Source organism: Diabrotica virgifera, chromosome 5 (genome assembly GCF_917563875.1).
Source record: "Diabrotica virgifera virgifera chromosome 5, PGI_DIABVI_V3a".
In the NCBI taxonomy this organism is placed as follows: Eukaryota; Metazoa; Arthropoda; class Insecta; order Coleoptera; family Chrysomelidae; genus Diabrotica; species Diabrotica virgifera.
The window spans coordinates 111,615,511-111,642,071 of record NC_065447.1 but is presented as its reverse complement, the minus strand read 5'-3'; the positions used below and the strand labels follow the sequence as shown (position 1 = coordinate 111,642,071).

Here is a 26,561-nt window from a genome sequence, read left to right as displayed (position 1 = left end):
ATTTTCAGATATACAGGGTCATCCGTATTGACAGGGTGACACAAACTTATGTTTTTTTAAATGGAACACCCTGTATATTTTTACATTTTTGGATTCTCCTCGATGTCTTCTTTCACAAAATATAGGTTTTGTAATATTATACGAGGTAGTTTAAAAAATTTTTTTTTTATTATCTCCCTTTATTGACAATCAGATATAAAACAACATCTATAAGTCAATTTGTTGGTCTTACATTAAATTAAATTATTGTAAATGTGGTGACGTGGAGAGGTAAACATCCAGCGATGTTTCCTCAGTTACCTCTTAGGTCGGAGGGCCAGCTTCTTCTTAGTCTTCTATTGTGGACAGGTTGCAGTAGTGGATGAAGTAGTGGATTAGGATGGTCTTCTAGTTTGTTGTGGTGTTTTCTGTTGTTTTCTCGGATGACTTCGGTTACATATGGAATTTTTAGATCTGTGTGTAGAGTTTGGTTTGATACATACCATGGTGCATTAACTATTGCTCGAAGTATCTTGGATTGCGCTCTCTGGATAATCACAGTATTGGATTTGCTAGCACAGCCCCACAGTTCAATGCCATAAGTCCAGATTGGCTTTATCACTGCTTTATATATTAGCAATTTGTTTTCTATTGAAAGATGGGAATTTCTTCCAATGAGCCAGTAAAGTTCTTTGGTTTTTAGGTCAAGTTGCATTCTTTTCTTTGTTATATGGTGTTTCCAGTTGAGTTTATTGTCAAAGTGTAGCCCTAGATATTTGACTTGATTACTTTGTGGTATTTTTATTTGATTGATGGTTACTGGTGGGCAGGTTCCAGTCCGGAGAGTGAATGTTATATGGGATGATTTTGTTTCGTTTACCTTAAACTTCCACTTCTTCAGCCATATTTCAAGTGAGTTTAGATGCTCTTGGAGATTTTGTGTTGCTGCAATAGGATCGTCATGCTTGGCAAAAATAGCAGTGTCGTCTGCAAATGTCCCGATGGTTGTTTTATCATTTGTAGGCAAGTCATATGTATATAGTATGTACAATAATGGTCCTAGTATGCTCCCTTGAGGTACGCCAGAGTGAATAGGCTTGTATTCCGAGACTTCTTCATTAACTTTTACTTTAAACTGCCGTTCGTGTAGGTAGGCTCTCAGTAGGTTGTAGTAACTTGCTGGAAGAATTCTTTTTATTTTGCATAATAAGCCTGGATGCCAGACTTTGTCAAAAGCCTGACTGATGTCTATAAAGGCTGCTGTGCAGTACTGCTGATTTTCAAGTGACTGGTTAATGGCGTTGACTATGCGATGGCATTGTTGTATCGTTGAATGGCTTTGTCGAAATCCGAACTGATGATCTGGGATCCAATTTTGTGGATTTATTTCTGCATTTATTCTGTTTAGGATAAGTCTTTCAAGCAACTTGGAGATTGTTGGTAATAAGCTGATAGGCCTATATGATGAGACATCTAGAGGGTTTTTGCCAGGCTTTGGTATCATAATTATTTGTCCAATTTTGAGTGCTTTGGGCCAGTAGTCACATCTAAGTATTGCATTGAATATGTGCAGTAGTTTAACTATGCCCTTTTTGGGTATTTCTTTTAACATTTTTGCGGTTATCAGATCTTCGCCTGGTGCCTTCTTTGGGTTTAGGGTGGCAATTACGTCTCTAATTTCTTTTGGAGTAAATAGTTTTATTCGGTCCTGTATCTGTAGTGGTTCTTCTAATATTTGGTTCGCTTCTGGTACTTGGTCGTCATTTAGTGGAGTAAAAACTTCTGCTAAATACTCGGCAAATAGGTCAGCCTTTTCTTTATCACTTTTTGCCCATGGTCCTGGTGGTGTTGAATTTTTACGTATTGGAGGTAATGCTGTTATTGGCTTTCTCTTACTTTTTATGGGCTTCCATATAGAGTTGTCTTGTCTTGAAAGATTGGTGATATAATTCGTAAATGACTCATTTTTGACTTCTTGCAGCTTTGATTTTAATTTGTTGCTGATGCGATTGTATCTTGTTCTGCTGTCTGGTGTGTGTGTTCGTTGCCATGCAGATCTGGCCTTTCTTTTTTCAGCTACCAGTTTTTTTATTTCTAAAGGTATATTACTTATGTTTCTGTTGGGACTACTTTGTGGGGTAGCTGATTTAGCTGCATACTGTAGTATGTTTATAAATTTGTTATAGTCCTCTTCTATTTCTTCCGGTTTTTTCAGCCTCGTTGTTATTTCGATAGTATCGTGAATTATTTGTCGGTAAGTGTCCCAGTTTGTTTTATTGTTGTGCAGGTGGAGTTTTGGTTTTTTAGTGATAACTGTTGTACTTACCGTTGCTATTATTGGGCTATGGTCAGTAGTTAGGTCATAGCTTGGTGTTATATCTGTATAAGTTATACCGATACCGTTTGTTATGAAGAAGTCCAATAAATCTGGTTTTTTGTTGGGATCGGTCGGCCAGTATGTTGGTGTTCCCGTTGAGATAAATGAGTAATTCTTATTTTGTATAACATGTGCCAGTTCTCTGCCTTTTGTTGTTATAAGTCGTGACCCCCACAAGGTATGCTTGCTGTTGTAATCTCCCCCAGCAATGAATTTTGGTCCTAAAGTTTGGAAAAATTCTTCATAGTGTTCTCGTTTTAGATTATGGCGAGGAGGGCAGTACACAGCTGTTACGTTGACATTATATGGAAGTGCTTCAACGCTTACTGTCGTTGCTTGTATGTGTTCTTCTTTGTACTTCAGTAGTTCATGATGTTTAATATTTTCTTTGATGAGTATTGCTGTACCTCCGTGGGCTGTGCCGTCAGGATGCTCAGTATGATATAGTTTATATTTAGGTATGTTAAAATAAGTTCTGTTTGTGAAGTGTGTTTCACTAATTAAAAATATGTCAATTTTATTTATGTCTAGAAATATTTTCACTTCTTCTGTATGGCTTGGAAGGCCGTTGGCATTCCATTGGGCTATTCGAAGAAACTTAGCCATTTATTTCATTTTGTTCATAAGCATGGTAAGCATGTTGAGGACCATGCTATTTTGTTGGATTAGTTGGTTGAATAGATTCTTGAATTCTTCCAAAAACTTGTTTAACACAGTGGTTGTATCTTCTGTTTGGTTGCGTTTAGTTACTTCAGCATAGCTCATGCCCTGGGGCAGTGGATTGGATAGTTGTTGTGTGTTTCTTGTGTATATATCATTTGTGTAGATTGCTGATGGGTTTTGATGCTCTCCATTGTTTTTATTGCTTCCTTTGGTAAGTTTCTTATAGTGATCACATCCCTTGTAATTGGCTGGGTGGCCTCCATTGCATAACGCACATATGGCTGGCGTCTCCTTTGACTTTTTGCACGTGGTGGTATTGTGTGAGCCTCCGCATTTTACACAGACGTATGGTTTATTACAATATGATTTGGAATGTCCATATTGTTGGCATCTCATGCACTGTATTATACTGTTTTTTTGAGTTCGTGGAGGTTCTATGTGTACTACTCTGTTCTGTAGGCCTGTTATATTATAGACATCTTTGTTGTTTTGCGCGGGTTCTAAATCTACAAAGAAGAGATTAAGTGGTTCTTTGGTTTTTTGTTGTTTTACATTAACTATGTTTCTCACTTTGTGCCCTAACTGAGATAGCTCACTTTTTATGTCATCAGTATTGGTTGAGTGATGTAAGTATCTGATCACGATTCTGTAGGCTCGTTCTTCTTTTAGTTGGTACGTGTGATGGTATATATTTTTTTCCTTGAACTCCTTAACCAATTTTCGGTATATTTCTGGTGTTTCACAATTTATTTTGACAACGTTGTTTATTAAACTTTTTGTCTGGTATTCTTCTTTTTTGGCTATTTCCTCTAATTGCTTTGTCATCTCTTTGAAATCCTGTACCCCGTGTACAAATATTGGTGGAGGTTTTGGTATTTTGTTGGTTTCGACGTTTCCAATATTTTCTTCTGTTTCTTTCGACAGCGGTTGGAATCGGTTACCTGTTTCAATTTCGCTTGGATTTGGTTTGTTGTTATGTATTTTCTTTCTTTTATTGCTTCCCATGACTTGCCAAGCGTTTTTACTGTTTGTCTGATTTTCTTCTTCATCTTCACTGGTTGATGTCATATAGTGAGTTTCTCTGTCTTCGATATTTGCACTATTTTTACTTGATGTCGGCATTTGCTGCTGAACTGGTTGAGAGCTGAACTGGTTGGTATTTACTGTCTGTATAGGAGTTGTATGATACTGTTGTTGCATAGTTGGCATATTCATGTTCATTGCATTTTCTGGTTGCTTCATCATTGTTGGCTGCCACTGTAGTTGGTTATTGGTTGCTTGTGGTATTTGTAAATTTATTGGATCACTCTGTATGTTTTGTTGTTGATAAACTGGTTGTCCATTTCTGAACCCAATAAGATTCCCCGAAGGGAACATATTGTTTTGTTTTTCTCACTTATTGCTAATGGGTTTTTTTTTATTGTTGTTGATAAGATAATTAGAATTCTTAATCACCGGTTTTTCGGAGCGCTTTAACGATGTTTACACCTCGATGGCCCAGCGACGACTGTTTAAAAAATAATTACGTTTTATTGTTAATTTCGTAGCAATATTCACACCTGTAGAATTGTAGTGATTTGACATCAAAGTTTCTATTTATGGTCAAACGATTTTTAATATAGTCTACTATTGTTAAACATTAATAATATTGCGAAAAGTTTGATACTAATATACAGGGTTGGTCAAAACTCGGAATGAGTATTTTCTGAGTTTTCTTAAATGGAACACCCTGTATTTTAGTATTCTAATGAAATGATATTTTATGGTACTTTTTTATTTCTTAAGCATTCCCTATACCTAACTGCTTTAACTTTTGAGTTATTCGTGATTCTTTAATCTAAACATTAATTGCAACAAAAATTACGTGGAATTTTATTAGGGGGCTGTGCAAATATTCAATCAAAAATAATTTTTCGGAAAGAAGTAGAGATTAATCTAGACTAATCCTTAATTTATTAATTTTGGATGAGATATCCAAATACCTACGTAGTTAAGATTGTTGGTGCGTAAAATATAAATAAAAACACAAGATTCTACCTAGTTGGCTATGACCATAAATTTGCTAAAACATTTGACATTATACTATTTTTATAGTTCCAGTTGCTTGGTTACCATTACTAATATTATTTTTTTTTATTGAATAACTGATGAGTAACTGATCAAAATGGTTTCTGTGCTAGGAGAGTACAACAAAAATGTGCTACTACTAATAAGAATTTTTCATCAGCAATTTCCTGATAGACGAAAACCAAGAAGAGAAACTTTTTAAAGTACACTAAAACGATTTCAACAGTTTAGGTCTAGATAGTTGTATTATAAGAAGGTTCTTCCTAATATGCAGATCCTCAGTTACACTAAGGATTACATTAATAATATAGCGAAAAGTTTGATTTAATTCATTTTATTCATTTACAATAGTTTTATTCGATCAGGTTTCTCGTAATTTAAGTATCCTGTACATTGAAACCGTTTTAGTATACTTTCAAAAGTTTCTCTTCTTGGTTTTCGTCTATCAGGGAATTGCTGATGAAAAATTCTTATTGCTAGTAGCACATTTTTGTTATACTCTCTTAGCATAGAAACCATTTTGATCAGTTACTCATCAGTTATTCATTAAAAAAATTAATATTAGTAATGGTAACAAAACAACTGGAACTATAAAAATAGTATAATGTCAAATGTTTTAGCAAATTTATTGTCATAGCCAACTACTAGTTAGAATCTTGTATGTTTTTATTTATATTTTACGCACCAACAATCTTGACTACGTAGGTATTTGGATATCTCATCCAAAATTAATAAATTAAGGATCAGTCTAGATTAATATCTACTTTTTTTCGAAAAATTATTTTTGATTGAATATTTGGACAGCTACTTAATAAAATTTCACGTAATTTTTGTTGCAATTAATGTTTGGATTAAAGAATCACGAATAACTCAAAAATTAAAGCAATTAGGTATAGGGAATGCTTAAGAAATAAAAAAGTACCATAAAATATCATTTCATTAGAATACTAAAATACAGGGTGTTCCATTTAAGAAAACTCAGAAAATACTCATTCCGTGCTTTGACCAACCCTGTATATTAATATTAAACTTTTCTCTATATTATTAATGTTTAACAATAATAGACTATATTGAAAATCGTTTGACCATAAATAGAAACTTTGATGTCAAGTTACTACAATTCTACAGGGTGTGAATATTGCTACAAAATTAACAATAAAACGTAATTATCTTTTAAACTACCTGGTATAATATTACAAAACCCTATATTTTGAGAAAGAGGACATCGAGGAGAATCCAAAAATGTAAAAATATACAGGGTGTTCCATTTAAAAAAAACATAAGTTTGTGTCACCCTGTCAATACGGGTGACCCTGTATATCTGAAAATATTTTTAAATTATAGTCCTATCCGTGTTTCAACTTTTATGTTAATAACTTTTTTTCGTATCTCTTACGACAAACGAGTAATTCTACTTTGTCACACTAATGCCCCACCCTGTATGTATATAAAGCAAACTGTCATTATTTTTTCATGTAGAATTACCCCTTAAAGTTTGTCGCACTTATTTAGAAACACACTGTATTGATGAAGAACGTTGCTAGTTGTTAAAGTACCTAATCCAACATAAGCGAATTAATCAAAAAGCAAAAGTTTATATGGCCTAAGGTTACAGTTGAGTTTTAATATCAATATTTTATATACGCTAGAATATTCCATAGGGTGTTCCAAACTTTGAGGAAAAAACACACTATCATTGTTACACCCGGTATACAATGACACTTATCTGTTTAGCAACAATATTATTACATCGATATTCTTGAAGAATAAAGCTATAACATATAAAAAAATCACTAAACTCTATAAAACAGGTTTAGGAAATATGAGACATTAAAAATGTCCCATTTTTAAGGTGATGCGATACTGTTTTGGCGGAGTGTATACAGATCTTATCTTTTACATAATATATACATTACAGAAGATATTTTTTAGCCTAGTCATTATATAAGCCATTTAATGGGCCACGAAGGTCCAGGTAGTATTTTGTCCGTACTTAAGGCTCGAGGATGGTCCAACAATTTAGTAGCCGGAAGTAAACCTGCTCCTAGAGGTATAGGCTTTTTCGCCGTAGCTGTCGATTTAACAGAAGAAGGCATGGACCACATTGATGAAATCATCGAATTAGTGTTCCAGGTGTGTATAAACTCCTATTATTAACAACTCTTTACTTAAATTGCCGTCAAACGGTCGTGCACTATAATGCCGTTAACAGCTATGACGTCACTCTTATGATGCGTTTTACGGCATTTTCTTCGGCTGCCGTTCGCTTGGAGGCTGCAATCTAAAGGCCCTGATCGACAGGCGAGTAAAACCGCGGTTTTGTGGCTCGTCGGTAAAGCTCGCCAGTGTATCATTGCAATACCGCGGTTTTATTTACCGACAAGCCTGGCTCGCGGCTCGCCAGTTTGTTTTATTTTTTACTTGGCTCGTCGTTTAAAACCGCGCGTGTATCACGGCTGGCCAGCCAAACCGGCAGTTTTCGGCGACCGTTAAAGTGAAAAGACCAGTTTTTAATCATGGATTTGCGAACTCTCAGCCACGACTTTTTATTAGAATTTATATATTGCTTACGAGTCTGTTCTTGTTTATGGTAATGTAAATAACCAGAGTACAAAAACAAAGTAATTCGACTGACCGCATATATGTTAAATTCTTAAATATCGTAAAAAACATAAACCCAACTCAACTAGATCGCGATGTCAAGAAAAAAATTCAATCATTTCGAGCTTCCTACAGGAAAGAAAGTAACAAGGTTACGACATGTTGGCTGTGGACGGTTGACACGACTGTTTTGCTCGCTAGTCGATCAGCACCAACGAGCCGCGAGTAAAACCGCCGTAATATGGCCCGCACGTCGATCACCCACTTTAGTATCAATTATTTCTGATAAAGAATTTATTAATATTAGAAAATTTTCTTATAAACGAAAAAGAAAACAAAGTGAAGTATTAAAACGTATTTTAATTATGGGTAATGATAAATACATAATTAAATTAGTCTTTATTTATTGTAAAACCTGTTGTAAACTAAGAAAAAAAATAATTATAGAAATTTAATCCTTTCTTTGGAATGGAACCCTGGATTTATTTGGAAATGTTTTGGGGTTCCTTTTCTTTTTTTTTAGTGGTACTATTGCTGTCAGTGATTGTGCTGAGTTTGAATTGACGTTATTTCTAACGGATTTCCGTCTAACGATGCCTTGAATTGTACATGTACTGGGCAATCTTCTTTGAATGTCCAAGACTGTCGAATTTTTTTCTCACCGCTCTTGAACTTCCTTCCACGATGATTGCAAGCATAAACAAGTTGATAATAGATTAAAGAGCTTTCTGTCGGCCTTTTATTTTTACTGCTTGCAATAGTACGTGATTCGTTTCCAAAAACGTGGTAAGTGTACTTTTTCCAAGTTCCGGGATGGCTTTTTTGCATCGGCAAATGAGGAAAATGTATCGCCAACTTTTAAGATCATTGACATACCAATACTTAGCCTAACTAAAAGTACCAATATTTAGAAAACGAACGGACGCTCAATAATGACACTTACCTAAGTCATTTAAGTTTTCCAAATTCAAACTTATTATTCTCACAATAATTAACAATTAGTTACAAATATAACGATTGTAACTATATACTGAGACGGGCACTATAATAAAATAAGAGAATCGTCAACTCGTGCATTAACTCACCACGTGTATATGTTACAGTTCAAGTTGATTATCCAGTTGGAGTTGACTCCAACTAGTTGGAGTCGACTCTAACGGCTGGTTTCAGTAAAAGTTGATTATAAATATAAAATGAAGATCTATATTCAACATTTACTAGTAAAAGTAGACTCCAACTAGGAAAAGTATACTCTTCCCAATGCCAATTAGTAAAAGTTGATTCTGATTCACACAAACAGCCGATTCTAGAAATTAAATGTTACTGAATATGTTCAAATTAGTCTAGGCTGTATCGTCGCCCCCGTTAGGTAAATTATTTCAGTTCGATTTTGTTTGCACAAACTTACTAAAAAAGAGGTTCTCTTCGACCAAATAACGAATCCACTGGGTGTCAGATGGTACTGTGGTCGAAAAATGGTTTAAACAATTTTTTTAAACAAACTCACAAAAAAAATTTATTTAGGACAATTTGCTTTACATCATTTGGGTCATTCGGAGCAAAAGAGGTCTTTTGCGATTTTTCTGTAAAATGTTGTTCTCGAGTTATACGCGATTTAAAATTTGCAAAATACGAAAATGACCATTTTCAAGGCTTAATAACCCAGTTAAAAATTATTATTATGAAAGTCCGAAAGTCACCAAATAAAATTTTAACGACCCCCCTACAAGATACTGAAGAAATTTTTGTTATTATTTTATTACTAAGCGGTTATTTTTAATTATCAACAATGAGCACTAGGAGCGTATTGACGCAGCTATCAATGTGAGTGCGAGTGAGATGCACCATTGCACCATTTTGACATTTAAAAATTCAAACTTCTGTCAAACCACAAAACTGTCAAAACTTTTTTGTAATTTATAGCTCACATGTCATCACCATGACAAGTCCAAAGTTCTTCTTCTTGTGGTGCTTTCTCCTTTAGTTGAGGTTAGCGACTACACTGGCAAATCTGTCTCTGTCCAATGCGGCTCTAAACAAAGATGTTGAATCAAGGCCGGTCCAGTTTCTGATATTTCTAAACCATGAAATCTGGCGCCTACCGGGACCCCGTTTTCCTTCAATCTTACCCTGGATGATCAGTTGCGTGAGGCGGTACTTTTTTTTCTCATTATGTGTCCCAAGTAGCTAACTTTTCTGACTTTAACGATTTTTAGCAGTTCCCTATCTGTACCTATTCTCCTCAGAACATATTCGTTGGTGGTGTGGGTTGTCCAAGGTATTTTCAAGTCTCTTCTATAAAGCCAGAGTTCAAAGGCGTCCAACTTGTTCATCAGTGTTGTGTTGTGTCCAGGCCTCCGTTCCATACAAAAGTATTGACCACACATAGCAATGCAGAAAATGACATCTAAGGCTGATATTAATGCTACTGTTACAAAATAAGCTTTTCATTTTGATAAACCCCTGTCGGGCTACCTCTATTCTCGCTCTTGACTTCTTGTTTTTAATCAAGTTGATTGTTAAACCAGCAACCAAGATATTTGTACTGGCTTACGTATTCAAGCTGTTGGTGTTTCACATATTTATTGGAAGAGGTAAATTTTTGTTCCTTGATATTCTTATAACTTTGGTTTTCACAGTATTGATCTTCATCCCCATTTTTTCACAACTCTCAGTAACCCTATCCAACAATATCTGCAGACTATGGTCCGAATCAGTCATTAATACTGTGTCATCTGCATAGCGGATGTTATTTACTCTCTGACCGTTTATCCTGATTCCTTCTGAAGGGTGCGATAAAGAGTTCGCAAATATTACCTCAGAATAGACGTTAAAAGTATGGGTGATAGCACACAACCCTGTCTAACACCTCGTTGTATTTCAATTGGCCTTAACTTATTACCATTGGTCTTTATGATTGCTGTCTGATTCCAATAAATAGCCTCTATAATTTTAGAATCTCTTTTGTCGACTCCGATGTCATTCAATTTTTCTATCAAGGTATTGTGCTTCACTCGAACGCTTTCTCAAAATCTATGAAACAGATAAAAAGGTCTGCTTGCTGATCTTTGTATCTTTGTGCCAGAGTTTGAAGACAGAATATTGCTTCTCGTGCCCCCATACCTTTCCTGAAGCCAAATCGTTCTTGACCGGTGACCTCATCACATTTTTTATAATATATTCTGTTCTGTATGATACGCAAGAAAAGCTTCAGAATGTTATTTAATAGACTTATAAGGCAGAAGTCCTGGTATAATTTGGCGTTCTTCTTTTTAGGCAGTGGTATGAAGACTGATTCAAGCCATATTTTAGGGATAGTCCCTGTATTGTAAACATTATTAAATACTCCAAGAAGAAGGTCTAAGTTTTCCTCGTTGATTAACTTCAATAGCTCAGCTGGTATTTCATCTTTTCCTACAGATTTGTTGTTTTTTAGTTGATGTAGAGCATATTCCAGTTCGAACTTTAGTATTGGAAGACATTCGTCGTTTTCGGTATTTAATGTAGGAGGTTCTCTGATATCATAGAAGAGTTCCTTTATATAGTCTTCCCACATGTTTATTTGTTCTTCAGGGCTTGAAATCAGTTTGCCTTCTGCGTTGATTAGATTATTTGGTCCTTGTGAGTATCTCGTGCCTGTGAATTCCTTGAGTTTTTTATACAGATGGAAGTCATCATGTTTTTTAGATAAGTTTTCGATTTCTTGACATTGTTCTGTTATCCATTTTTCTTTTGCAATTTTTATTTTTTGTTTAATGGTTCTATTTAATGCTTTGTACATTGCTTTGTGCTGTTTGCATTTTCTTCTTTCATCCATTAAATCCAATATTTCCTCTGTCATCCATCTTTGCTTCCGTGGTCGCTGTTTTGTGAGAATTTCAGTTGCCGTTGTAAGGGCGTGTCTGATTTCCTCCCGAAGGCGAAAGTTAAGGATGTTTAATTATATGAAAGTGTGCTAAAAACAGTGCGAAAAAGTAAAACCCATTTAAAATACATTGTTACTTCAGACACACTTTAAACTCTTCATGTACTGCTATCTATATTTACAATGTTCACACAATAAAACCTTTACATTTTTACATAATATGAGATAGAGTAGATAAAAATTATTTTTGTGAATTTGGTTAACAAAAATTGGTTAAACAATTTTTCAAGCGCGGTACCGCGTGACACCCTGTGTATTTGTTATAAGGATTGTTATACGGATGTATTTCTTTGAGTAAGTTTGTGCAAAAAATCGAATCAGAATAATTTACTAACGGGGGCGACGTTACAGACTATACTAATAAGTAGTTAAAACGGTCAAAACAAAGAAACGCACACTCATCAAAAATGCACTTGAGATTCTCGTATAATCAACATTTACTGAATCGATCCAGGAAGAGTCAACTCCAACTAGTAAAAGTTGATTTAAATTTTTAAAATCAACTTTTACTGCTCGTTTCAGTTGGAGTTGACTCCAACTAGTTGGAGTCAACTCTAACAGAATCAACTTGAACTGTAACATATATATGCTGAACTGCAAGTGAAAGCGGACGGCAACCGAAGAAAATGCCGTCAAACGCATCATACGAATCACGTCATAGCTCTTAACGGCATTATAGTGCAAGACCGTTTGACGGCAGTTTAAGTACAGCGTCGAAGTTTTATTTCCGAAGAAATAAAACCTCTAATGAGACCAAGTTTCTGGTTACGCCTATTCGTGGTTTCTAATACTTGCAAACCAAGCAAATGATCAATAAATAATTTTTTTATTAATCATTCGCTTAGATTGTAAGTAATAGAAACCACGAATGGGCGTACCCAGAAACTTGGTCTCATTAGAGGTTTTATTTCTCCGGAAATAAAACTTCGAATTGTTTTAAGCAGAGGTCGCTACGGCATCCATATTGAGTTATTTTTTTTGTAATTCGAAATTAGGAGGCTGGATTTGTTTCAGTTCGTTCAGAGGTAGTCATATAAATATACTCCCTCTGAGGATCTCTAATGAGAATGAAACGTATGTAAGGGCGTTTATGACACTCTCTGAATCAGCTTTTACAGCGAATTATTTTTCCTATTATTAATTTTTATTTGTAAACAGATTTGTATGTGTGGGTCTTATTAGACGATTAACAGTTACGATCACTGAATAGTTTACACCTTAATTTGTATATTGTAACACTGTAAAATTGCAGTGTCGTACGGATTTGATAAATGTCAAAGTCAATAAATTTCAAAAAGTCAGTGCTTGTCAAAAATTTCGCAATGTTGAAAAATAAAATAACGATATCAAACTCCTCCAAAATGGTTATAATAAATTTTAATGATGCGCAAAAGCAATTGCCAAACTCGAAGAAGGTTGGTTTTTAAGACAAGTTGTTGCAGATTTGGACGTGAGCCATATATGTGCATATGGAAAATCAAACAACGATTGGATAATTTGGGATAGATATAAAATAAAATCGGTATTTTCAAACCGACTTCCTTGTTTTCATTACTAAGACCATAATCCATTCTATTCAAAAAGACTTCTTTTATACTTTCCATTTTGTTAAACTTTGTAAAATATATTTATATTATTTTTATTTTTTAATTTTAAATAGCCTATTCTAGGTAAACCACTGGTAACGTCACTTTGACGTAAAAGGTGCGTTTAAACGAGGTAATAATTAAAAAAAAAATCGGCTCCTATAGATACGTAAGCCTGTAAACTATGCAATGACCGTAACTGTACGTGATAATGATATTTTTACGATGAAGAGAGTATTTGCGAGGTTGATTATCTTTCTATAATAATTGATATACTGATTTAAAACCACTTTTACTTCACAAATTGTTCTTTTAGATTTGGCTACGTTGCGTATCATTTTCAGGATGTCCTCATTTAAAAAAAATACTATAAAAGAATAAATAATAAGAGTCTTCTTCTTCTGGGCCGGCGTAGCTAAGCGGTAGTGTGCTGGTAGGCCGGAGTTCAAATCTTACCGCTTGAAAGAACAACTAGACATTTTTAAAATGTTTATAGGCCCCAGGTCGACTCAGCCTGAATAAAATTAGTACCTTGGGTAAAACCAGGGGTAATAATAGGCGGTTGAAGCGTAGCACTGGCCCTGTTACCTTCCTTGTATACCGTAGGCCCTAGATATAGCAGACTACCCTGCTATACTCCCAAAGCCACGTGAGCGGTATAAAACGGGAGACTATTATTATTATACTTTTCTTCTTCTAATCGCGGTACAACCCTTTGTGAGTCTTGGCCTGGTTAACAATATTCTTCCATTCTGTCCTGTCGGATACTTTCCTTCGCCGCTGCCTGATGTTCACGGTTTTAAGATCCCCTCTACGTCGTCTATCCATCTCTTACGGGGCCTTCCTCTTGTTCTATTTCCTTGGGGCCAAGAGTTGTGTATTCTTCCTGGTTCCCTTTTGCTATTGATTTTGCCTTCGATTATAAGTTGGAGCAGTTCGTACTTTTGATTTCTTACGATTTGACCAAAATTTGTGTTTTCCGTTCTTTTATTATAAGCATAAGCTCTCTGTCCTTGTTCATTCTCCGCAAGACTTCCGCATTTGTTGTATGGCTCATGTAGGATATTCTGAACGTCAGTGAACCAGCGAAAAGAATGTACAGTGGATGATTGTTGTCTTTGGTAAATTTAATTCCAGACCAAACCTTGTACTTTCATTTTCAACCAGCTGTATGAGAGTAATGAGGTCTTCTTGGCTCTTGGCAAGGGAGGCTGTATCGTCAGCAAAGCGTAGATTGTTTATTTTTCGGCTATTTATTGAAATGTCTTTTTCCCATCCTTCAAGGGCTCTCCTCATATGTTCTCCTTAGATATTAAACAGTTGTAGAAATTATATACTTCCTTGCTACGCCAGTCAATGGGAGCAAGAATAGGATATTACCTCCGAATTATATCCTACTGCATGGATTTTAATGGAATTTTGGGAATAGCCTCTACTTATCTCCTAATTCAAAGTTTACCCTATGTCGATGTGCGCTTTTATCTTGGGGGGTGGTTCTCACCCCTTCTCGGAGGTGAAATTTTTTTTGGATTAAATTAACCACGGAAATGGCTATAGAAGCTAGTTTTAAGCAAAAACTGTTTTATATATATTTTTTTGAAAACTCAATACTTTTTGAGTTATTCGTGGTTGAAAATTGGCCATTTTCATTAAAAAATGACACCTTTTCGGACGGTTTTTTGCGAATATCTTAAAAACTATGCATCTCACTAAAAGAACTATATAAAACATTTTTGTAGCTTATAAGAAATCAAAGAGATTCGTTCTTTTATAAATCTTCTAGTTATAATACAAAAAGAGATATTATGATAGGTGAGAAGAGTTTGTTTTTTTGGTGCATGCTCAAATCGGTATATTTAACTTGAAATAACAGAGAAACGGTCGATTTTAGGTGTATGATGCTACCAATAACTTTTGTAGTGCTTGAAAAGACCTTTAAAATGAGCAATATTAAATGTCGATTACATTAAAACTAAGTGAGATATGCTGCAAAAAAATTGATGACTAATGTATTTTAAGAAAAAATGAGAAGTATATTATTTAACCCCTCATCCACCAGAATTTAAATTTTTCTATATTCAAAAAGTTGAACGGGTTTAAAATGAATGGTTTTTGAAAAAATTAAGATCAAATTATTGAGCGCATTTTTAAATTTTCTTAAAAATCTTATTTTTCTCACTGTAACTTGAATACAATAAGAGATACCGTAATGAAAAACAAAAACAAAATTTTTATCTAAAAAAACCTACATTTTTGTTCGGTATCTTTTTTTCGTATCTCTTATCATTCGAAATTTATTGATGGAGAAAAAGGAAGATTTTGAAGAAAATTTAAAGATGCGCTCTATAATTTGATCTTATTTTTTTCAAAAATATTTTAAACCCGTCCAACTATTTGAACATAGAAATAACACTATAATAAAAAGTATTGTAGGAGGAAAACGATGTGTTTAAATTGATGGATGAGGGGTTAAAAATATACTTGCTTAGGTTGAATGTAATCGACATTTAATATTGTTCATTTTGAAGGTCTTTTCAAACACTGTAAAAGGTATTGGTAGCATTATACACCTAAAATCGACCGTTTCTCTGTTATTTCAAGTTGAATACACCGATTTGAGCATGCACCAAAAAAAAACAAACTCTTCTCACTTACCATATCTCTTTTTGTATAACTAGATGATTTATGAAGGAACTAGTCTCTTTGTTTTTTTATAAGCTACAAAAATATTTTTTATAGTTTTTTTCGTTGAATGCATAGTTTTTAAGGTATTAAGCATACTTAATATAATGGTTATTGTATAAGGAATAGGTGTCATTTTTCAATGAAAATGGCCAATTTTCAACCACGAATAACTCAAAAAGTGTTGAGTTTTCAAAAAAAATATAGAACAGTTTTTGCTACGAATTAGGTTCTCTAGCCACTTTAGTGGTTATTTTAACAAAAAAATGTTCCACCCCCAAGAAGGGGTGGGAACCACCCCCAAGATAAAATCGCACATCGGCATGGGGTAGATTTTGTTTCCTGATCTATTCCCTACTTACTCTGAAAATATCAAGTAAATCGATTTAGTAGGATGGAATTCGGAGCCAAATATCCTCATTGACTGCCCTATGCCTGATACCTTGTTCTGGGTGGAATCCAGTTGAAAGTATATCAAGGACTTTTACTGGCATTAAGTACCTTGCTGACATGAGGCATGTGAGATACGAGAAATAGTTCTATAATTGTCACACTTACGAAAGCCGCCTTTTTGTGTATTGTTGTGATCATATAGTGCGTCCAACCAGTGGGTTATTATCTAGAATACCATATTCTATTGCAGAGGAGGTGAAGCTGTTATCACATCTGGGCCTTCTTCTTTTTGTAGTTCCTTCTCCTATCAGAGGTTGACAATCATCACAGCTATCCGTACCTTATTGACGGCTGCTCTGAAAAGATCTACTGAGCTGCAGCTGTACCATTCTCTTAGATTTCTCAGCCAGGAAATTCTTCGTCTTCCTATGGATCTTTTACCCTTAATTTTACCTTGCATTATGAGCCTTAATATCTCATATTTCGCACATCTGGTAATGTGGCCTAAATATTCCAGCTTTCTTTACGTTCTTGTTTCCACATCTGGACCTGGTGACTTATTCAATTTTAGTTTGTTGATTGCCACTCTTATTTCGCATTCTAGTATGTCAAGTTCTTCTTCCATTTTTTCCAAGTTAATGTGGAAGTGTTTCAGATGTTGGTCGTCTTGATATAGAGCCTGGCAGTATGATCTCCACTTCTATGCTATATACTCTCTATTGGTTTTCAATATTCCCGTATGGTCTTCGACAGCCCAAGTTTTGACTTTAAAATCCCTTGATATGTACGTAGACAAGGCGAAAACGGCGGGTTCGTTGGAAAAAATATTCCCATGTAATTTTTTTGCATAATTACATTCGTGAGACATCCCAGAATAAGGTTCAAGAAGTCGCCCACGTGAAAAGTGTTAACAATTTTTTTAATCAAATTGCAAAAATCACGATTTTTGTCCCGGACAATTTTTTGTAGGTTTTTTGGACCATTCTGGATAAAAAAGGTCTCTTATAATTTTTCTCTAAAGTTAATCGTTTTCGAGTTATAAGCAATTTAAAATTGAAAAAAAAAAACGAAAAATGGCGATTTTCAAGGCTTAATAACTCGGTTAAAAGTTATTATTATGAAAGTCAGAAAGTGACTAAATCAAAGTTTAATGCCCCCCCCCCCCTACAAGATCCCGAAGAAATTTTTGTCATTATTTTGTTAATAAGCTGTTATTTTTCAATAATAATATTGAGCGCCTTGCACGTGGTAGCCGGTCGTAAATGCTGAGTGCGAGAGAGATGCCACTCCGGCAGTCCAATTGTGCATCTTACTTGCACTCACACTTACGGCCGCCTACCACGTGCATGGCGCTCAATATTATGACTTAAAAATAACAGCTTAGTAATAAAATAATGACAAAAATTTCTTCGGGATCTTGTAGGGGGGGCAATAAACTTTGATTTAGTAACTTTCTGACTTTCATAATAATAACTTTTAACCGAGTTATTAAGCCTTGAAAATCGCTATTTTTCGTTTTTTTCAATTTTAAATTGAGAGACATTTTTTATCCAGAATGGTAAAAAAACCTACAAAAAAATTGTCCGGGCCAAAAATATTGATTTTTGCAATTTGATTAAAAAAAAATTGTTAAAAAAAAATTTGGCCCACTTTTCACGTGGGCGACTTCTTGAACCTTATTCTGAGATGTCTCACGAATGTAATTATGCAAAAAAATCTCATGGGAATATTTTTCCCAACGAGCCCGCCGTTTTCGCCTTGTCTAACGATATTTTGCGAAACAGGTCTCTTAGCTGGTTGTTTTGATCGTGGATCTTTGCTTGTATATGTTGTTGTAATATTTTTGTTTTTGAGCCGTGTATTTTTTTGTTGAGGTTTCTCAGATTAGTTTTTTTCACATTCTGTGTGTACACCGGTTTGACAAAATTCTTTCCTTTATCCAGGGATTTCTATCTATAGAATTGTTTGTCTTGACATGATTCATTGGTTTCAATACACAATGTTTGACAGCTTCCCATATTTCTGGAGATGTACCGTTAATAATGTACCTTTAAGAGGGCAGATATTTTTTTATTTCTCGGAGGAGGTCTTCATTCTTTCTTATTGTTAACTTCTTTGGCTACAGGGAGAATATGGTCTCATCCACATATCACACCCGGACAAGTTCTCACCATTTGGAGACTAATGAGTTTCAGCGAGTATTAGTTAAGATGTAATCGATTTGATTTCTAGACCTATCTCGAGGACATTTCAAAGTATAGTCTTCATGTCTTAAAATTGTGTAGTTTGGCTTGTTTGAGTACAATTATTCTTTCGTTAACAGCTTGGAATTCAAAAATTTATTTTTGTTAAAATGTCTGCATAAATCAAAATAGATTTCTATAGCTGTGAAACTAATTTACTTATTACAATTGCTATTTTCAGTATTTGAACATGTTGAAAAAAGAAGGCCCACAGCAATGGGTGCAGGATGAAAATAAAAATATTGGACATATGATATTTAGATTTAAAGACAAAGAATCTCCTAGAACTTATATCTCGTCTTTAGTTCATAGTATACAAGTAAGTCATCATATTGTGTTTTAAAATTGTATCAGTTCAGAATTGCGTATTTTCAAGGAATATCCAATGGAAGACATCCTGAGTGCAAACTACATGTTACGTGAATGGCGTCCTGATCTTGTTGAAAGTGTATGGAATAGTTTTGTTCCAGATAATGTTAGGTATAGTATTTTAATTGTTTTCCTTAGTAGTTATTTTATTTAGTGGGCAAAAATTATTACAATACCGACCAACAACTAGAAAAGTTTTCTTATCGCATTTTAAAATATTGAATTGGTAAAATATTAACGAAACCGTTTGCCACTCGCGGAATTTACCAATCTCATTAATTTTGGATCAATGTACATTTGAAAATACAAATACCTAGGAACCTGGATTTCACAATAATGATCAAACAACGTCAATAAGGGGCAGGATAGAAATAGCAAGAAATGCGTTTGTAGTGAAAACAATTCTCAGTAGTAATTACACGAGAACTCTAAAATTATAGATTTGTAACCCGAGTGACACTTTGACAATTTTGTCAAAGTGTCACGAGGGCAAAACAAATCGATAATTTTTAAGAGCTCGAGAGTACTTCGGTAAGATTATTTCGTGCATAAAACTGTCTTTTTAAATAATTTTAACCAATATTTTATTGATATATTCGCCTGTATATTTGCTAAACCTATTTTTTGGTGTTCTCTGTGACAAGTTGTAAAACATTAATTTCATTAATATCACTGAATGTATTTTTGCGTAGCAACGAAGGGCATCTGACGTAATACTTGACAGGAAATTATCGAAAAAAATTATCAGTAGTAATTGCACAAGAGCTCTAAAATTATCGAATTTTTCCCGAGTGAAATTATGTCAAAGTGTCACGAGGGCAAAAATTCGATAATAATTTTAGAGATCGAGTGCAATTTGTTGCGATTATTTCATTAATAAAACTGTTCAAAACCAAAATTTTATTGTAATTTATTTATGTAAGTACAAATTAGTACAATTAAACACACAGTTGTTATAAATATTTGACGGTTGAAAGTCATCACTTTTATAATTTTTAAAACATGAATTGTCATTAATGTCACTGAATGTATTTTTTCGTAGCAACGAAAGGCATCTGACGTAATATACTTGACGACGGGATATTATCAAAAATTATCAGTTTAATTTTTATTTCTGTAGCTTTCTATTGGTCAGAATCTCCTATAAATGAAATAATCAGTAGCAATTGCACAAGAGCTCTAAAATTCTATATTAATTTTAGATATTGCGATTATTTCGTGAAGAAAACTGTTCAAAACCAAAATTTTATTGTAATTTATTTATGTAAGTACAAATTAGTACAATTCAACACACAGTTGTTATAAATATTTGACGGTTGAAAGTCATCACTTTTATAATTTTTAAAACATTAATTGTCATTAATGTCACTGAATGTATTATTTCATAGCAATGAAGGGCATCTGACGTAATATACTTGACGACGGGAAATTATCAAAAATTATCAGTTTAATTTTTATTTCCGTAGCTTTCTATTGGTCAGAATCTCCTATGAATGAAATAATCGCTGTCATTTTTATTCTTGTAGGTTTCTATTGGTCAGAATCTCTATGAATGAAATAATCTGCAACAAAGACCTTAGATTAGAACTGAGAGTAAGAGCTTTTAGATGCTACGTATTCTCGATACTGCAATATGCACTTGAAAGCTGGACATTGAAGCAAGAACACATAAATAAGCTACAGTCATTTGAAATGTTGCGTAACAGAAGGATGCTTAGAATAGCATGGACACAGAAGAAAACGAACACGGAAGTATTGGAAGAAATGGGCAAAGAATATGAAATAATAAACACAATAAAAATAAGAAAGTTACAATATCTGGGACATGTAATGAGGGGATAGCGATATGAAATGCTAAGACTGATAATAAAGGGAGAGCTAAGAGGCGGAAGGAGTATAGGAAGAAGCAGAGCGTCATGGTTGAAAAATTAAAGGGACTGGTTTAAATGCAGTTTTATAGAACACTTCAGAGCAGCGGTAGATAGAGTAAGATAGTCATGATGATATCCAACCTCCGATTGGGAGACGGCACTTGAAAGAAGTACATTTGAATAACAAAATGTAGTGTAATTAGTTGCTTGACTCAATACAATAATTGTTTGCTTGGTCACTACGAAATACAACTGGTCAACTGTCTTGCTTGGTCAACTTGCCTGGTCAACTGTTGCAAAATACATCATTATACAAGAAAACCACCAATTTTTATTATAAAGTAGTATAACATGAAACTACCATCCACATGGATCTTCAGAGAATACTACACAATCTAAAAACACCCTCTGTCGAATATTCCACTACCGATTCTGACCAACCGACAGAACGGGGACACACGAAGGCTAAAAATAGCACACTTATTTGAAAAGCATCCTCAGTTAACGCAAGAGAGTTACTAAAGTTGCCGGTTCGTTTGCTGAAATCGCCGAAATGGTAGCTAATCTGGAAAGCTCAAAGTAGGTGGCGCTCGTGTAGTTGGAGGTCACGTCAACTTACGTCAACACTTCAAATCCACTTCAAATCCACTTCAAATCAATATATTTTTAAGTAAATATTGCATATTTGTTTCGCTGTGTGAATTAAACTTGAGAAAATAAAATCCCTCAATGTTGTGCTGTGCATTTGTGCTCATCAAGAACATCAGGACACAGGTTTCCGAAAGATATTCTGATGAGAAAAAAAGAATGTGCGTGTACTTTGTATGCACGTAAGAAGTTATACTTCTATTACATGATTTCAACGAAATAAATATACTTAAAAGTTTATTTATATTTTATTTAATTAATAAACTAATTTTGATATTACCACTTTCAAAAATGTTTTATTAAAACAACACCAAAAATTAAAAAAAAAAAAAAGGATAATCGCCCGTGTCAGGATTTGAGCCTGGTACCTTTGCGTTATGTAGTCGAATGCTCTACCAATAACCCATCAGGGTTTTGTTTTTACGGCTTCTGGGACGTAATTACAAACGACGGTTACAAATAGATCAAGTGAAGTATGTATTAAATATAAAAATGTTTAAAATACTTATTATCTTACTCCCAAGGAAGACAAATCCAAAGACACAAAAATTATAATAAATATATTTACTAAAAACACTAATATATTATTTTCAAACCTTAGTTGCGCTGATACATACATAAATTGGATGATTTAGCAACTAACAACATAGTGTCGGTGTGCGCATGCGCCAGGGAATGTAAAAATTCACCCTCGTGCCTCAAGAAGTATAACTTCAAAAAGTGGATTGTAGCAATAAGAAGGGATAAATATGTGCTGACAATAAATGCACGTATCTGCAATAAACATTTTGTTGAAACAGATTACGTATCGCCTATAGATTCGACTGTAAAAAAATAGAATACTTCACTACAAAACTCAGATCAAAATTTGTTATAAACGCACGGATGAAGATATGCAATTTTATATACGTTCACACTGTTGTCACATCTACAATCGGAAAAACGGAGAACACTAGCTCGACAAAACAAGAGATCAACAGCAGAGTATTCGAAGATAAGCAAAAGCATCAAGAAAAAGATAAAAGAAGAGAAAAGAAAGAAACAAGAAGAACAAGTTAAAAAAGTTATTCAACAAAACAAGAATATGAAGTGCTTACGACCAAAACTGGGAAAAACAGAAATAAATACCATCAAAAATACTCAGGGAGAAGAGACCAACGATATATCTGAAATATTAGCAATAACACAACAGTATTAAATAAAACGGGATAATACCCGAAGGTTGGCTGTATACCATCTAGTTAAATAAAATTTAACGTGAAGTAAAACTCCCTGATGTAGTTGGTATATTTAATAAGAATTTTAAAAAATTTTAAAAATCCAAAAGGATTACGTTCAGAACGTTTTCGGACTTAACAGTCCATCTTCAGTGAACCTAAAAGTAAGTAATCCCACTTAATAAAATTGAAAAGGGCACTAAATATTCTTTAGTGACTAAAACATAACCTGATCAAACCTAACAATTTGTCTAATTTCACCTTAAATGTAAGGTCGCCTTTCACCTAGGCAAACACCCAAATACTTACAAGTTGGAAAAATAGGGCTTTTCATCGATTGTCATTTGTTTCGAGCTTCTGTCATATGTTGTATAATCTGTGTATAATATTAATATACACGGATTATACGACATTTGACAGAAGCTCGAAACAAATGACTGTGAATGAAAAGCCCTATGAAAGATTACCCCTGAACGATCACATCAATCACTTATTTTGTATTTGCTGTCTTTTTCTCTAACAAACGTTTGTTATTGATAGAAAAAGACAGCAAATACAAAATAAGTGATTGATTATGGGTTCATGGGTTATCTTTTATTTTTCCGACTGTAATTAAATTAACACATTCTATATTTCCATAAGGAATTATATATTTTTTTAATAAGGCAACATTGGAGAATCAACTGCGCATCAACCCATGCTTAAACCAAATTTACACCAAATGCGCAACTGTCATGGCGGCCATATTTTGAAAATATCACATTTTTCAATGAGATAAACACCAAAAATTTATGCCGAGCGCACTTATTTGTGAATTTTAAATTGATAAAAAAGTAAGGCAGATGTCATATACATATACACAGTTGTCAGACTCGTGGGGGAGTGAGTCAATACCAAAGAAATACCCTCTGATCTATAGAAATAAAACATGAGACGATGATTAATATAGTTTATCATTCGATAAGGGCTTCCTTTTTTCCAAGAATCTAGCATTCCTTCTCCTCAATTCGTTTTTCAACTCACAAACAGTCCAAGATCCGTATTTTTCGGCCATAATTTATTATTTATTAAAGCGTAATCAAAAACACCACATACAAACTTCACGAATTGTCAAAACGTTGACCTCCAACTACACTAGCGCTGCCAAGCGGGAGCAACGGCGTACATAGCTGTCATTGCCGAAATCGCAGACGAAACTATAGCAAGAAATAATTCTAGATCATGACCTATAAACCCGAAAAACCATATATTATAACAAAATAGCGGCCGTAAAGGCACACGGTTTTTGGTAGGTCACATGATTATATGATTTTTAAATATAACTTAACTTATAAATGTAACTTAACTACTAACACGAATTAAACAATTCCTTTTTTTAGAATATCTGTGATAGCTAAGAAATTCGAAAATGAACTTAATGAGACAGAACCCTGGTATGGAACTAAGTATAAGAAAGTTGATATCCCCAAAGAAACTATAGAGGTACGTATAAAACAAAAGAACACTACACATTATGATGTGGAATGATATATAGTATAATTAAACAAATTTTATAATCGTCTTGGTACTCGTTTCTGAAACCATTTAAGCGTTCTTTTCTTTTACACCACACTTTTGTGCGATAGGAATTCGATTACAAACGTACATTTAATTAACAATATTTCTATTGTAAAGTTACAGTTGTAAAGTTTGATCAGGATAGGGTCGTGGAATCTTGGTAGTCTTACAGGTAAGAGTCTGGAGTTAGTGGATGCGCTCAAACGAAGGAGAGTTCAAATTGCTTGCATTCAAGAAACTAGGTGGAAAGGCCAAAGGGCGAAAGAACTAGGTGAAGGTTACAAATTGTGGTATGCAGGAAGTAGTAACACTAGAAATGGAGTTGGTATAATTGCTGATAGTGAAATGAAAGATAACGTAGTGGAAGTTGTAAGAACGAGTGATAGAACGATGTCAGTGAAATTTGTAATTGATAAAGAGGTATTGAATGTTGTGTGTGTGTATGCTCCTCAAACAGGTCTGAGTGAGAATGAAAGAAGAGCTTTCTATGACCAATTAGGAGACGTCCTGAGTGATATTCCATCAGAGGAGAAAGTTATAATAGGAGGTGATTTCAATGTACATGTGGGCCAAGCCAAGGCAGGATACGAAGCAATACATGGGGGATTAGGCTTTGGAACTAGAAATGAAGCTGGAGATGACATGCTTGAATTAGCAACAGCATTGGATATGGCGATTGTTAACACATTCTTAAAAAGGAGAGAAACTCAACTTATTACCTACAAAAGTGGACAACATCAATCCCAAATAGACTACTTCATAATTGATGGATTCGACTAAACTATATCACTTGAGAAAGGCACTCTGCCGAAACAGCTGTAGTCACTTAGTTATAATAAATTCTGTGGAAGTATAGAAAACAAACGTTTTCAGTGTTTTATTATTAGACTACTTCATGATAAGGAAAGAAGACATACGTGAATGCAGGACTGCAAGGTAATAGTTAGTGAGACAGTAAGTCAACAACATAAGCTGCTTGTTCTGGACATCGAAGTAAAAAAGCGAAACTAAACAAAAATATCGGAGAAGACCACAAAAAATCAAGTGGTGGCTGCTAAAAGATGAGAAAGAAGGTCTATTTAGGAGAAAATAGTAGAAAAAATATGTTGGAACATGAAAGGAAGCCCTAATACAATTTGGAGAAAAATGGCCAATAGTATTAGAGAGACTGCTATTAAAATACTTGGGAAAACGTCAGTAAAAAAGTTTGAGGATAAAGAGACTTGGTGGTGGTCAAACGAAGTACAAGGAAAAATAAAAGAGAAGAGAAAATTATATAAAAAGTGGTAAGAAACAGATCTTCAAAACTATATGGTGGCGAAAAAGGAAGCGAAAGTAGTGGTAGCAAAAGTCAAAGCAGAAGCGTATTCAAACCTATACGATCAACTTGATACCAGGGAAGGCGAAACGAAGATATATAAAATAGCCAAACATAGAGCAAAGAAAGCAAAAGATTTTAATTCAGATTAGATGTATCCGAGATGAAAATATTAAAATACTAGTTCACGAAAAGGATGTCAAAAAGAGATGGAGAAAGTACTTTGACAGCTTATTAAATGAAGAATTTGACAGACAGCCTGTGGAGCCAACGGAGACAGTAGCAGCAATAGTCACCAAAATAACAAACGAGGAAGTGGCTAAAGCGCTTCAAAAAATAAAGAAAGGAAAAGCGGTAGGACCAGATGATATTCCTGTGGAAGTATGGAGAGCATTGGGAGAGACAGGAACAGGTGGCTAGCAGGCCTATTTAATAGAATTATGGAAGTTGGACAAATGCCAGACGAATGGAGAAGCAGTATACTGGTACCTGTTTACAAAAACAAGGGAGATATACAACAATGTACAAACTACAGGACTATAAAACTGCTTAGCCACACCATGAAAATATGGGAAAGAGTAATTGATAGACGGATACGTGAAGAGACGAAATATCTGAGAATCAATTTGGCTTTATGCAGGGTAGATCAACAACAGATGCAATTTTCATTATAAGGCAGTTGATGGAAAAATACAGGAGTAAAGAAACAAACGCTCATATGGTATTCATTGATCTTGAGAAAGCATATGATAGAGTTCCTCGAGAGATTATGTGGTGGGCACTCAATAAGAAAGGAGTCCCTGGTGAATATGTAAAAATTGTGAGGATATGTATGAGGGAGTAACGACTAGTGTTAGGACAGGTGTGGGAGAGACTGATAAATTTCATGTGAAAGTAGGATTGCACCAAGGCTCTGTGCATAGTCCGTATTTATTCTCATTAGTTTTGGACCAGATAATTTGAAATTTATCAGTCTCTCCCACACCTGTCCTAACACTAGTCGTTACTCCCTCATACTCCTGTGACCTCCTCCTCCCTCCCTCGTGACTCCTTTCTTATTGAGTG

General features: G+C 34.5%; 1 protein-coding gene across 2 annotated transcripts in view; it reads left to right on the top strand.

Annotated features, from left to right (window-relative positions):
• LOC114332349 (insulin-degrading enzyme) overlaps positions 1-26,561 on the top strand; it is a 215,813-nt gene that overhangs the window by 161,884 nt on the left and 27,368 nt on the right. For both annotated transcript variants that reach the window (XM_028282134.2, XM_028282135.2), the window contains 4 exons: positions 7,019-7,219; positions 18,698-18,835; positions 18,893-18,996; positions 24,001-24,103. In XM_028282134.2, the coding sequence (XP_028137935.1) occupies positions 7,019-7,219; positions 18,698-18,835; positions 18,893-18,996; positions 24,001-24,103 (546 nt within the window). The remainder of the gene's footprint in view (positions 1-7,018; positions 7,220-18,697; positions 18,836-18,892; positions 18,997-24,000; positions 24,104-26,561) is intronic.